The sequence below is a fragment of the Stenella coeruleoalba genome (assembly GCF_951394435.1).
Source record: "Stenella coeruleoalba genome assembly, chromosome: 5".
In the NCBI taxonomy this organism is placed as follows: Eukaryota; Metazoa; Chordata; class Mammalia; order Artiodactyla; family Delphinidae; genus Stenella; species Stenella coeruleoalba.
The window spans coordinates 96,072,629-96,085,508 of record NC_137150.1 but is presented as its reverse complement, the minus strand read 5'-3'; the positions used below and the strand labels follow the sequence as shown (position 1 = coordinate 96,085,508).

General features: G+C 40.3%; 1 protein-coding gene across 4 annotated transcripts in view; it reads right to left on the bottom strand.

Moving 5' to 3' along the window:
- IMPG2 (interphotoreceptor matrix proteoglycan 2) overlaps positions 1-12,880 on the bottom strand; it is a 74,390-nt gene that overhangs the window by 15,101 nt on the left and 46,409 nt on the right. For all 4 annotated transcript variants that reach the window (XM_079921638.1, XM_079921635.1, XM_079921636.1 and 1 more), the window contains 2 exons: positions 11,398-11,483; positions 1,072-1,375 (listed from right to left, as the gene is read on the bottom strand). In XM_079921638.1, coding sequence (XP_079777764.1) covers positions 1,072-1,375; positions 11,398-11,483 — 390 coding nt within the window. The remainder of the gene's footprint in view (positions 1-1,071; positions 1,376-11,397; positions 11,484-12,880) is intronic.

Below are 12,880 nucleotides of genomic sequence, written 5' to 3'. Positions count from 1 at the left end.
CATAGATGCCAAAATATATTCCCAGTCCTCCTAATAAAACCAGCTACCCATTTTTCCCCATTAGATTACGACAGACAGTTGCTGACTTTTACTTTGCCAAATCCAGCAAACAACAAGAAGGTATGATTATGTTTTTGTGATAAGGTACAGTCACTCATGATTATAACCCCCTTAACTGAGGATAACAAGACATCAGGTACTGAAAAAATTCATCTTCAAACACGTGATTATTTTTACTCCCTGAAAATAAAGAACTGCTGGTAGTCATACTGACAACAAAGAGTGAATCTAGTAAAAACTTAGGAAGAAAATTCCCTAGGAAAATTCCCAAGGAATTTCCATCTCCTTGTTATGTTTATTTTTTTTATTTTTGGCCACGCCATGCAGCTTGTGGGATCTTAGTTCCTCGACCAGGGATTGAACCTGGGCCACAGCAGTGAAAGTTCTGAGTCATAACCACTAGACCACCAGGGAACTCTCCCTTATTATGTTTATTATCCATCAGCCTTCAGGTTCACCCAATGTTCAAAATCCTAGACTCATTACTTATATCTTTGTTCATCTTCCTCTTTCACATATACTCCATCCCTGAGTCACATCCCACAACAGCTAAATCAGCTACTTGACTTTCATTTCTTAATCTCTGCTGTAGCTGCCCTAGTTCAAGCCTGATACAAGCTAAAAATCTCTACTGGCCCCCAATTAATCCTATTAAAAGATACTGGAATAATCTTCTTTGAGGCTGTTTGTTTACCACTCAAATATTCAAGTAAGAAGAGTAGTTCTTAAATAGTAATATAATTAAATTATAAATTCTTTAACAAGACCTTCAAAATATCTATTAGGTGATCCCAGCCCAGCCCACAAGTTCATTTCTAATTATTTACCTATTTGGATGCTCCCTTCCAACCAATTAAAGCTGATTGTTCCCTTTCTCACACAACTTTCCCAAGACATTTCCTCCTAATGAATGCTGCCATGCTTTTCTCCTAACCCTAGTCTCTCGCTCTCTTCAAAACCTTTGTCATCTGATACAATAAAGAAGTACAAAAAGTCATTAGAATTCCTTACCATCTTCTAATGAGTGAGACCCAGAAGTCCTTTCTTCAGAAGCCACAGGCAAGCCAGTCTGAAGCACTGCTGGGGTGACAGAATGAAGAGTCAAGCTGCTAACCTCTAAAACCTCTGGGGAAGAACTGAGGCTCACCTTCGAGGGAAAGGCTAATTTGGGTGCAGACACTAAATCACCCAAAGGGCTTTCTGACCAGAGTTCCCTGCCAGTGGTTGAAGGAGGACCAGAGCTGAAATCAAGTGGTGAAATACTGCTCATGGTGAATTCATCTGCTGAGGGCCATTCAGCTTGAGGGGTATTATCCTGGAGGGGCAAAAAGAGGCTAAATCATATCATAGATAAAAGAAACACATAAAAATAATTTCAAATACCATCTATCTATCTACATTCCTGGATTTTCTAGGGACAAAAAGGCAATGTAATATTGGGGGAGGGAAGGGGAGTATGGGCTCTAGAATCAAACAGATCCATAATTAAATCCTAATTCAACCACTTACTAGTTGGAAAATCTAGAGAAAAATCATGTATCGCTTGAATCTCACCTGGAAAGTGGGAATAGATGAGATAATATATTTAAAAGATCCCAAACAAAGTGAGTTTGTGAGAGAAAATATTGTTTGCCTTGCTTTAGATGGTTCCTTTCCCTCTGTCTTATTAGCTTAAATACTTTAAATACATAGATGTTACTAATACCTGTAATTTGTTGTCAAAGACCTAAGCACATTGCCCATAGCAGAAAGAACAATCAGTAATTTTATTCATCATTCTGAAAGGTATTAAATTAAGGTCTTTTATTTTGATACGAAATTGCAACACATCAAAATGTGGTCTCTTACCTTGAGCAAATAGGAACATCTGTGAATTGGTATCACACTTACAAAATAAAATTTTCTCTTTCCAGTGACTTTTTACTAATGTAGTACTAATCGTATCTTAAAGTTTAGCTTCAGGAATAGAAAAGTAGACAGAAACACAACCATTGAACATACTGATTATTTAATCCTGTGAAGGTTAGTCCACGTAAAAAAGTTTAATGATGTTAATAGGTAAAACAGCCATAACACTGGATAGGAGTTTATATATTCCAATCTATGCTGAATAACAAAAAGTAAGAAGTGTCATATGCATAGAAGGAATTCACAAAATATTTCCTAGATAAAAACTGAAAAAGGAAAATGGAAAAGATCAATCATTCTCTACTCTAAATAGCATTAAAATCACATGCAAGGACTTCCCCGGTGGTGCAGTGGTTAAGAACCCACCCGCCAATGTAGGGGACACAGGTTCGAGCCCTGGTCCAGGAAGATCCCACATGCCGCGGAGCAACTAAGCCCGTGGACCACAACTACTGAGCCTGTGCTCTATAGCCCGTGAGCCACAACCACTGAGCCCACACGCCTAGAGCCTGTGCTCTGCAACAAGAGAAGCCACCGGGCTTCCCTGGTGGCGCAGTGGTTGAGAGTCCGCCTGCCGATGCAGGGAACAGGGGTTCGTGCCCTGGTCCAGGAAGATCCCACATGCCGCGAAGCGGCTGGGCCCGTGAGCCACGGCTGCTAAGCCTGCGGAGCCTGTGCTCTGCAACAGGAGAGGCCACAACAGTGAGAGGCCCACGTACCGCAAAAAAAAAAAAAAAAAAAAGAAGCCACTACAATGAGAGCCCATGCACCGCAACGAAGAGTAGCCCCCACTCGCTGCAACTAGAGAAAGCCCGCGTACAGCAACGAAGACCCAATGCAGCCAAAAAAAAAAAAAAAAAAGGAAATAAATAAATTTTTTTAAAAAATCACATGTAAGCTTTTTAAAGACACCAATGCCCACACCCCACACCTCAGAGATTCTAACTTAACTGGTCTGAGGGTAGGACCTAGACATGGTACTTTTAAAAGCTCCTCAGTAGAGGATGCAGCTTGATCATGTGTTGGTTGTATTATTCCAGCCTGGGTTTCTAAAATACTTCTTTAGTTGTTAAATCATTATATTTCTCATCAACTGGAACCTTTAAGAAATTTTCCACAAGCATAAACCTGCCTGAAGACTAGAATTCATGGAAGAGCTATGAACAAAACGAAGCCCATGAAAACTAAGAAACTCTGAATAGAATCCTCTCCCCACTCTTCCAGGAGATTCCTGCCAAGGGTAGTGAATTTTCACTGGCATATACTCTCAAGCCTAATGTGATTATTAAACAAAAGCACACAATTTTAAGGTGGCTACCTACACTTCAGTCCATGGCCAGGAACTAAACAACCTACTAGCCTACGGAGGGACTCAACCCAATGTCATGACCTAATTAGTCTTGTATGCTTTGCCTACACACTTCCCCTTGTCTCTCCATCAAGGGTCCATGTGAGGAAGCCTTAGACAGCACACTCTCCTAGTCACAAGGGAGGGAACATGAGGCAAGAAATCACTGAGCATGACCCAATTTATCCCCTCTTCTAGTGACAAATGCATAGTAGACCACTGCATATATATGGAGATACTCTCAGTTTCATCTACTATTTCTAAACTAAAAGCACTAAGTCAAGTAACTAATTTTCTTTTGTGGAACTCAGTGACACCAACACTTCCTACCTTGTTCATGCTTTTAATTAGGTCCTATTTTAAGTGGGCCATCCTGCTGGCTATTTTCATCTGCCACCACCGTAGCTCCTTCTCTTCCCTGATAATTTCATCACCCTGCTCCCTTACCAGCTGTCTTCTGTCTGAGTTTACACTTTTACAAGCAGAAGATCAAAGGACAGGAAGAGTGAGAGGTTTCGGTATTTCTTCCCAGTTTCCTCCAAGCCTCAATACTGCAGACGTAGCTGCGTCCCTCTACAATTGCAACTTCAGCTCTCACTGGGCTCTGGTAATTGCATTTCCTCCCCTTGCCCTACAATCCAATGGTTGGGAATGGCTTCTCACTGTTATTAGTCTCAGCATACCTCAAGATCCCTTTTTCACTCCCTTAACCCCTTAACAGAACAGGTGGTTCTGTTACTATTGAAACCCTGGCCGTGCCATGTTTTGTAGTGCAATGTATTTTTAAAATCCATAAAAGTTTGAATCACTTCTGTCAAAAGATGATTACATAATTTGTAATGAAATACAAATAGCCAGAAAAGGAAGAATGAGAATCAATTAAAATAACAACAACATGAACCAAAAATGGTATCATTCTGCTAAATTTGATTAGAAATAAAGAATCTAGAAAGTTAAGAGGGAAGTGATGAAAAGTGGATGGCGCAATACTAGTGAATATTTTTGCCAGTGTGACTTTGGTCAAAAAATGGAATAGAGGAAGACACATCTGAGCATTAGACTGGAGTCTGTGACCAGAGTCTGATGAAATGAAATATACAGAGAAAGTAGAGAAAGGCAAGATATATGTCAAAGAAAGAGGAAGACCATCCTCAAAAGACAGGATGTAACTGCAAAAGATTAAAAAATAATAATAATAAAAGAACCATTTCAGGATAAGAAATTACCTCTTGGGAATTCTCTCGTCAGAAGTAAACATGAGGATATCAAGACTTGATTCATGAGTAAGGCCAAAAAGATGATCTAATCAGGGGAAAGATTTCTGGCTTTTTTCTAGTAAATTTTAATATTTTAAGAGTACATCATCACAAGGAGCGAACTTAACCTTATATAACTCTATGTAGTGAAGGCAGCTTGCAATCACTGACCTGCGTACACAGTGCTCCTATATAACCCAGCACCAAACAGACACACAAAGTTGCCTTACGTTTCTGACTAGAGGGTCTAAAACTTTCTGGGTCCTCAAGAATGAGCCAGAGTGATGTCAGCTGAGTAAGACATCCCCCACTCGTATTCCCCCTTCAACAGTAACAATTTGGCATCCTCTATGGACAAAAGTGCCTTTGTGGGAGCTGTGGGATCCAGCATCATACACCAAGGGACCCAGAAGGAGTCTAGCCCACCCATGCACAGGGTAAGAAGCATACAGACCTCAGTCCTGGCTGTGGACCCTGAGGTGGCCCGTGAACTGGCTCCAGCCCCTCTCAGACAGAGTCTGGGAGCCGCTGGAGAACAATGACTTAGACAGTCACCCATGAATGACAGAGCCTTTGTGGAAGTCCAGGAGTCCAACAGAGAAGCTCCAAACACACCATTTGAGCAAAAACGTCCAACTTTAGACACATTGGCGAGTGTAAGAGGAACAGTTTCCGTTTACCCACCTCATCCCTCCCCCAAGGCAGCACAACTCAGGGCCAAGAGAAACCCTCTCTGTACATGATTTCTGCACAGCGGAAAGTGAGAGCATGTGAGTGAGTCTCTGGCCTCCCCAGCTGTGCAGGACCTTGCTAAAGAGGTCTGTTTCTCTCTCACTCTATCCAGAGAACTGAGTTGTAAACTGCACGACCAGGGGATGGGAAGTGGCTGAAAGAACGGCGGCCAGGACTCTGAACATATCACAGGGATGCAGATCCTACTAACTACATGACTGACTCCACCAGGAGGTCTGACCACGAGCTGCCAAGACACCCTGCCCATGGATCCCCCTCAACTGGCCCATGGGCACCTCACCCCCACAGGCACCTCCTCCACCCCACGGCCAGCTCCTCGTGTGCACTCCCCATGGCAGGGAGAGCGGACTTTGGCAGACAGCTAGCGAGCAGGCCCAAAAAGCCAGCCTGAATCTATCCATAGGCCAAGGAGAGACGACAAAGTTAACCTTTTGCACTTCCTTTAGGAAAGCTGTCAGTACTTAGCCTGGTACACTGCAGGATCAAGAGAAGGCATACAGGGCTTCCCTGGTGGTGCAGTGGTTGAGAGTCCGCCTGCCGATGCAGGGGACACGGGTTCGTGCCCCCGTCCGTGAAGATCCCACATGCCGCGGAGCGGCTGGGCCCGTGAGCCATGGCCGCTGAGCCTGCGTGTCCAGAGCCTGTGCTCTGCAATGGGAAAGGCCACAACAGTGAGAGGCCGCATACCGCAAAAAAAAAGCATACAAGCTTAAGAATTCTGCCACAACAGGCAGCAAGAAGTGTGGAGAAGGTGTATCCATAGGAGGTCTGAGAAAAACAGAAAGAAAATATCCAAATGGCCAATAGCTACATGAAAAGATATTCAACATCACTATCATCAGGGAAATGCAAATCAAAACCACAGTGAAATATCACCTCACACCTGTTAGAATGGCTATTGTCAAAAAGACAAAAGTGCTGGCAATGGTGTGTGGAAAAAAATTTTTTCCTCATAAAATTAAAAATAGAACTACCATGTGATCCAGCAATACCCACTTCTGAGTATATGGCTAAAGGAAATTAAATCAGTGTGTCAAAGAGATATCTATAGTATTCCCATGTTCACTGCAGCATTAGTCACAATAGTTAAGATATGGAAACAACTTAAGTGTCCACTGACAGATGAATGGATAAAGAAGATGTGTTACATATATACAATGGAATATTATTCAGCCATGAAAGAGAAAGAAATCCTGCCATTTGTGACAACAGGGATGGACCTTGAGGGCATTATGCTAAGTGAAATAAGTCAGAAGAATACTGTATGATATCACTTATATGTAGAATCTGAGAAAGCCAAACTCATAAAAACAACTGTAGAATGGTGTTTTCCAGAGTCTGGCGATGGGGAGATGGAGAGATGTCAGTTAAAAAGTACAAACTTGCAGTTATAAGCTGAATGAGTTCTGGGTAGCTAATGTACAACGTGGTGGCTATAGTTAACAGTACTGTGTTATAAACTTGAAATTTGTCTAACGAGTAAATCTTAAATGTTCTTACCACCAAAAAAAAAAAAAAAGGTAATTATGTGAAGTTACGGAGGTGTTAACTAACTCTATTGTGATAAGTACTTCACAATATATGTGTATCAAATCATCATATTACACACCTTAAATTTATACAGTGTTGGATGTCAATTATATCTCAATAAAGCTAGGGGGAATAAAATGAATTGACCAGATGGAGAGAGCAACAGCTCAATTCCAGATAAATGAAAAGACAACCAACTGAATTCCAGAATGTAGAAGTAAAACAAATAGAAGCTTTTGTGTTGCCAAAGGCTCAGTGCTTTATAAGGCCATCCTTTGGTTTATAAAAATCTTATGTTAGGAAGTGGGGCTGAGCATGCACATATGTTTGAATGTAACAAAACTATCAAATTTTATAACTAGAAAGACTCTTAAGAATCATTTAGTCCCAACTTGCCTATTAAAAATAAGGAACTGAGGTTCATAGAAGTGAAATGCCCACAGTCACAAAAAATAGAGAAAAAAAAGTCAGAACCAGATTCTGAGTTTCTAGAGTTCGGTCCCCGTGCTTCACTCACTATACCAGACTGTTCATTGAGGAATACATACAGAGGGCAAAAGGATTTCCAGCGGAGAAACCGGAGCTAGCAGACTTGGCAGTCTATTCTCATTCAGGTTAGCATACATGCACAAATCTAAAAGACCCAGGTGAACACAAAGGAGAGAAAGGAGGAAAAACCATTTTCTAATATTTAAACGTCTATGTTGAAAATGGAGGCTGTTTGTATATGAGGAAAAGTTTCTTTCTTTCTCATTTTTTTTCTATTATCTAAAACTATATATGTATTCAGTGAAAAGTAAGAAGGCCATTTACTCAATACTAAGTTCTGTCCCTCAAAAATGTTGGTACGATGATGAGTGTCATACCATACCAGGGAATTCACTTGTTTTCCTCTGAATTACCTAAAACCACTTATAGAGATATGTTAAAGCCACCTGTGCTTCCAGCTGAGTAAGGCATATTTACATCCTTGTAAATTCTACGTGTGCATTTTTTCGAAATTCTAAGAGAGAAGGCTAAGCTCTTCGACCTACACTTAAGAAACTGAGTTTTATCAGACAGAGCCTATGATCTGACACACATTAGGAAAGCAGCTGAATCCTCAATGAAAAAGATATGCTCAAGTAATATATATGATTTCGATATACCTATAAACTCCTTTTCAGTTCATAAAAGTTAAAACAATACACAATATCTTTAATAAAAATTAAGCCACAAGTAAACAACGTAAAATGTGAAAGTAAACAACTTGACTTTTTTTTTTTTTGTGGTACGCGGGCCTCTCACTGCTGTGGCCTCTCCCACAGGCTCCAGACGCGCAGGCTCAGCGGCCATGGCTCATGGGCCCAGCCACTCCGCGGCATGTGGGATCTTCCCAGACCGGGGCACGAACCCACATCCCCTGCATCAGCAGGCGGACTCTCAACCACTGCGCCACCAGGGAAGCCCACAACTTGACTTTTTAAATAAAGAAGGAAGACCATCTATTCCAAACAAGTACCCAGTAAAAAAAAAAAAAGGGCAGGGCAATGAAGCTCTCTCATATATTTTGAAAGATGAACACATACATGCCAGGAATAGCACTTTATTTATTTTTATATGAATAGATGTTCCCATAGTAACAAATTCAACTCATGAATTCTTCTTTTAGTTCAATGTAGTATATTAACAGGTTCAATATTATATTGGCCAGTTTCACTTCTGCTAAGGCCAATTGAAAAGTTTGCTAAGTGCTATAGGAAGCATACTGTGCAACAAGTGATTTTCCAAACCAGGAGGCCAAAAGGTGTCAAATTCAATATCCCAACATTCTTAAGTCTAAAATAATTTCTAAAAATAAAATCGGATTAAAAAAATCTCATTTCTATTAAAGAACAGAGAGAGAGGAGTGGGAGTAGGGGGAGAAGGGAGAGAAGGGGGAGGAGGGGGAGGAAAAGGAGGAGGGGGAGAAGGGGGAGGAGGGAACGGGGAGGAGGAGGGGAGGAGGGGGAGGAGGAGAAGCAATAATCAGATACCTCTAATTAATCATTCTTTTCTTTCATGTTTTTTAATCACCCATTAACATTGCAATGTCTCCTCAAATTGAAAAACTAAGGAGTTGGCTTAAATGCAAATAGAACCACAGAAAAGGCAACATAAATGAACAAATGAGTCCAGGTAGTCAGTGTTTGCCAATAATTAAAGGGGTAGCTTCTTTGAGCCAAGCTCTAGCCACTTTCTGCAATGGGAAATGTAAACCTAATGATATCAGATCTTCCGGTTTTCAAAAGAAGTTGGAAATCTGCATTTTTACGCAAAAATCTCCTTACTTTTAAATATTGGCTTTTTAAAAAATTTGGGGGCTTCCCTGGTGGCGCAGTGGTTAAGAATCTGCCTGCCAATGCAGGGGACACGGGTTCGGGCCCTGGTCCGGGAAGATCCCACATGCCGTGGAGCAACTAAGCCCATGCGCCACAACTACTGAGCCTGTGCTTTAGAGCCCATGCACCGCAACTACTGAAGCCCATGAGCCACAACTACTGAGCCCATGAGCCACAACTACTGAAGCCCACGTGCCTAGAGCCCGTGCTCCGCAACAAGAGAAGCCACCTCAATGAGAAGCCCGCGCACTGCCACAAAGAGTAGCCCCCGCTCACAGCAACTAGAGAAAGCCTTTGCGCAGCAACGAAGACCCAACACAGCCAAAAATAAATAAATAAATTTATAAAAATTAAAAAAAAAAAATTGGCCCCAAAGCACATGCCTATAGCTGGATCCAGTCAGCTGGTCTCCAGTTTGCAACCCCTGGCTTATGCAGAAATTTCTGTCTTTACATCGTTCTAAGATATCATCACAGATCTGTGGTTACAGAAGCCCTGAGTAGAATGGGATTAGAAGGAGCGGAATGTACCATGTTCGCAGTGGATCACCACTCCCTGCCACCGCACCTTGGACGAAATCCTATGACAGCACTACTTTATTTGTGTAGAAGTCTGTCTACAACCACCAGACTGGAAACTTCTTGTAGGCAAGGCCACACCTTATTCATCTTAGTTTCCCCAGCACTTGGCACATGAAAAGCACAAAATAAATATACTTGAATTAATAAGTGAATGAATAAACAAACACCAAATGAATGTAATCTCTGATATCAATCCCCCTCTAACCTTTTTTCTCCAACATTCAACTTGGTGAAAAAGAGTATTTCCAGTGACTCCACATTTCATAACTGAGTTGCTCTATACCTGAGCAGAAGTAATGGCTGTATATATTGGTTAAGCCAATTTGGGGCAGACTTTCTAAATTTCAATTGCTGGATTAAAGCCAGGAAACAAGTATCTGAAATTAATTAACATTAATTTCTTCTTTGCCATATGAGACAGAAAAGAAGTCTCAGGAGGGTAGAAGGAGCAGGGAATGAAGAAGAAGGGAGTCTCCATTCTGTGACTATGTGATAATAAAAGATCGTATAGTCGTGTTGTAGACAGCTTAGTCTCTACAGGTGTTGTGGTTGTTGTTTTACCTGCACTTGAGGAAGCCACTTTCTTTTCTACTGGATGCCTCCCTGTAGATGACATGGCAAGTGGAGATTTGAAGGGGGCAGAAGAGTGTCCAGGGGAGTTAAGTGGTAAGAACAAAAAGGAAAGTTCATTCCATGCTGTTTCTGTGCAAATGGGAATGCTTTCTGCCCAGGTTAAAAGGAGGCCTGATTGGAAGGTGGGGGTGGGATGGATTGGGGTTGACATATATACACTACTGTGTATAAAATAGATAACTAATGAGAACAGACTGTAAAGCACAGGAAATTCTACTCACTGCTCTGTGGTGACCTAAATGGGAAGGAAATCCAAGGAAGAGAGGATATATGTATACGTGTGGCTAATTCACTTTGCTGTACAGCAGAAACTAACACAACATTGTAAAGCAACTATATGCCAATTAAAAAAAAAAAAGAAATTCTACAACTTCAAAGTGCAATTAAAAAAAACACACATGTAAGGATAAATAACATTAGAAATAAATGGACTTAAATATGAAAAAAAAAATGCAGGCCTGATATACCATCCCTGTCAACTAGCCAATACTCTTGCCTTCTCTCCTTTCCATACACACACTGTTCTATATGCTTTGGAGTCTAAACTTTTTCTTCAATACAATCCTTGGAACAAAAATGTATACTCTGTATCTATGTACACCAAATTTATAATCTTGGCTATAAAAACTATTTCTGGGTAACTTTTAGAGAACAACTCAGTGGGCACTTATAGCTTAATTATCACCAAGCAAGTATGAACCATAAATAAGCTTTCTACCATGTGTGGACTTTGGCAATGCCAAATGTGTGGACTTCATTTAACCAACTGTAGAAGGCTTAAATTATCTGAACCAATACTTGGGTCCCATGAGCTGACTACTATGAATAATGTCCCAAGGATGATATAAGAGAATATGTGTAATAGGAACAGCTTGGGAAAGTCATGATACCAAAGTAAGCAGGTAAGTGTACAAAGAAGAAAAGCTTGAGGGCCTGGTTCTAGGAGTAAAACACAGAAACATACTTACCAGAATAGATGGTAAGGTTTCCTGAAGACTTGAACTTTGGGTGTTCCAAACTTGGTCTTCACTTTGGGGAAGTAAAACTCCTCTCACTAAAGAAAGAGTAACATTAAAGAACATTTTTAGTTGAGACACAATTGTACTTGAGGTTCAGGGACAACTAAAAACCAAGTTTTTCCTTTTTACAGCTTACATTTGGGTAGAACAGATGGGGAGTCGCTTAGAAAATGCTTGATACTTTATTCAAATATTGTACTTATATTAGCACAATCTGTCTAAATTATAAGACTCAAACATAAAATAAATATTCTCCCCATCATTACATTTAGGACACTGCTATATTATTTTCTTTCCTTTATCAAGCAATTTTTTACTCTTTTCAAGATTCCTATGAAGTAGTTGCTTTAAAACTGATTTTTTTTCATTTTAATAACAAAGTTGAACTGAAATTCCAACTCATTTAGTTGATGCTAAAAATGGAGAAAATTATGCAAAACTATTTCCTTTTCGGCAGAAAGTGCCTTTGAAAAATGGGGTAAGACACCAGAGAGTTTATCACTATACCAATACTAAGCCATAAGGTTAACAGAGTAGATTGTATAATTTAATTCAATAAGATTTACTGAATCCTTGCTACTTACCATGGACTTTGATGAGATTGAGGCTATAAACATTAATAAAGTCAAGTTTCTTTTGTGGAACTGTTCCCTATGTCACAGATAAATACATATTATAAAACAATATGAGGGACATTTATATAATGTATGTGAACACAGACAAAAAAGAAAATGATTTTGCCTGGAGGAGAGAAGGAATCAATAAAAGCTAAAAAGAAAGGATTGTCAGAAAGGTGATCTGGTGCATACACAAAAATTGAAGCAGAATCTCTCTTAATTCACCTGTTCACTGGCATAAAGGGATCAAACAGAAGTCAAAGACCCTATTTTTGGAAAATGTAAGTATTTTCCAAAATTCTTTTTCAACTGTGTATTCAGTTATCTTGTCTTCTATGGAAAACAAGTAGCATGAGATCAAAGATGAACATATCTTTTAAGATGATTGAGTCACCTAGAAAGCTGCAGCCATTCAGAACTCTGAAGCTGGCAAAACAAACAGAAATGGATTTTAGGAATAAAATTCTGAGCAATTGAAATGTACATCTACTGAAAGGTCAAAGCACCTGAATTAGTTTGTACTGGATATCCTAAAGCTTTTGTTAAACTTGCTTGGAAATTCTGAGAGAACTGTTGACCTCTTTTTTAGGACACCTTCTAGGAAGTAGCTCCACCACAGGCTCCACATAAAAGGAAGACCTCACTATGTTGTTTATGGATTTAGTTTCCTAAACAACCTCATTTTGCCTATGGCATATCTTAATCCTCATGCCATTCTTCCACCAGAAACCCCTGATTGATCTACCCAAATTATCTGCATGGCTAAAGCGCCATTCACATCAGGATGGCTTCTGTCTCATGCAGTCTAGAGAGTG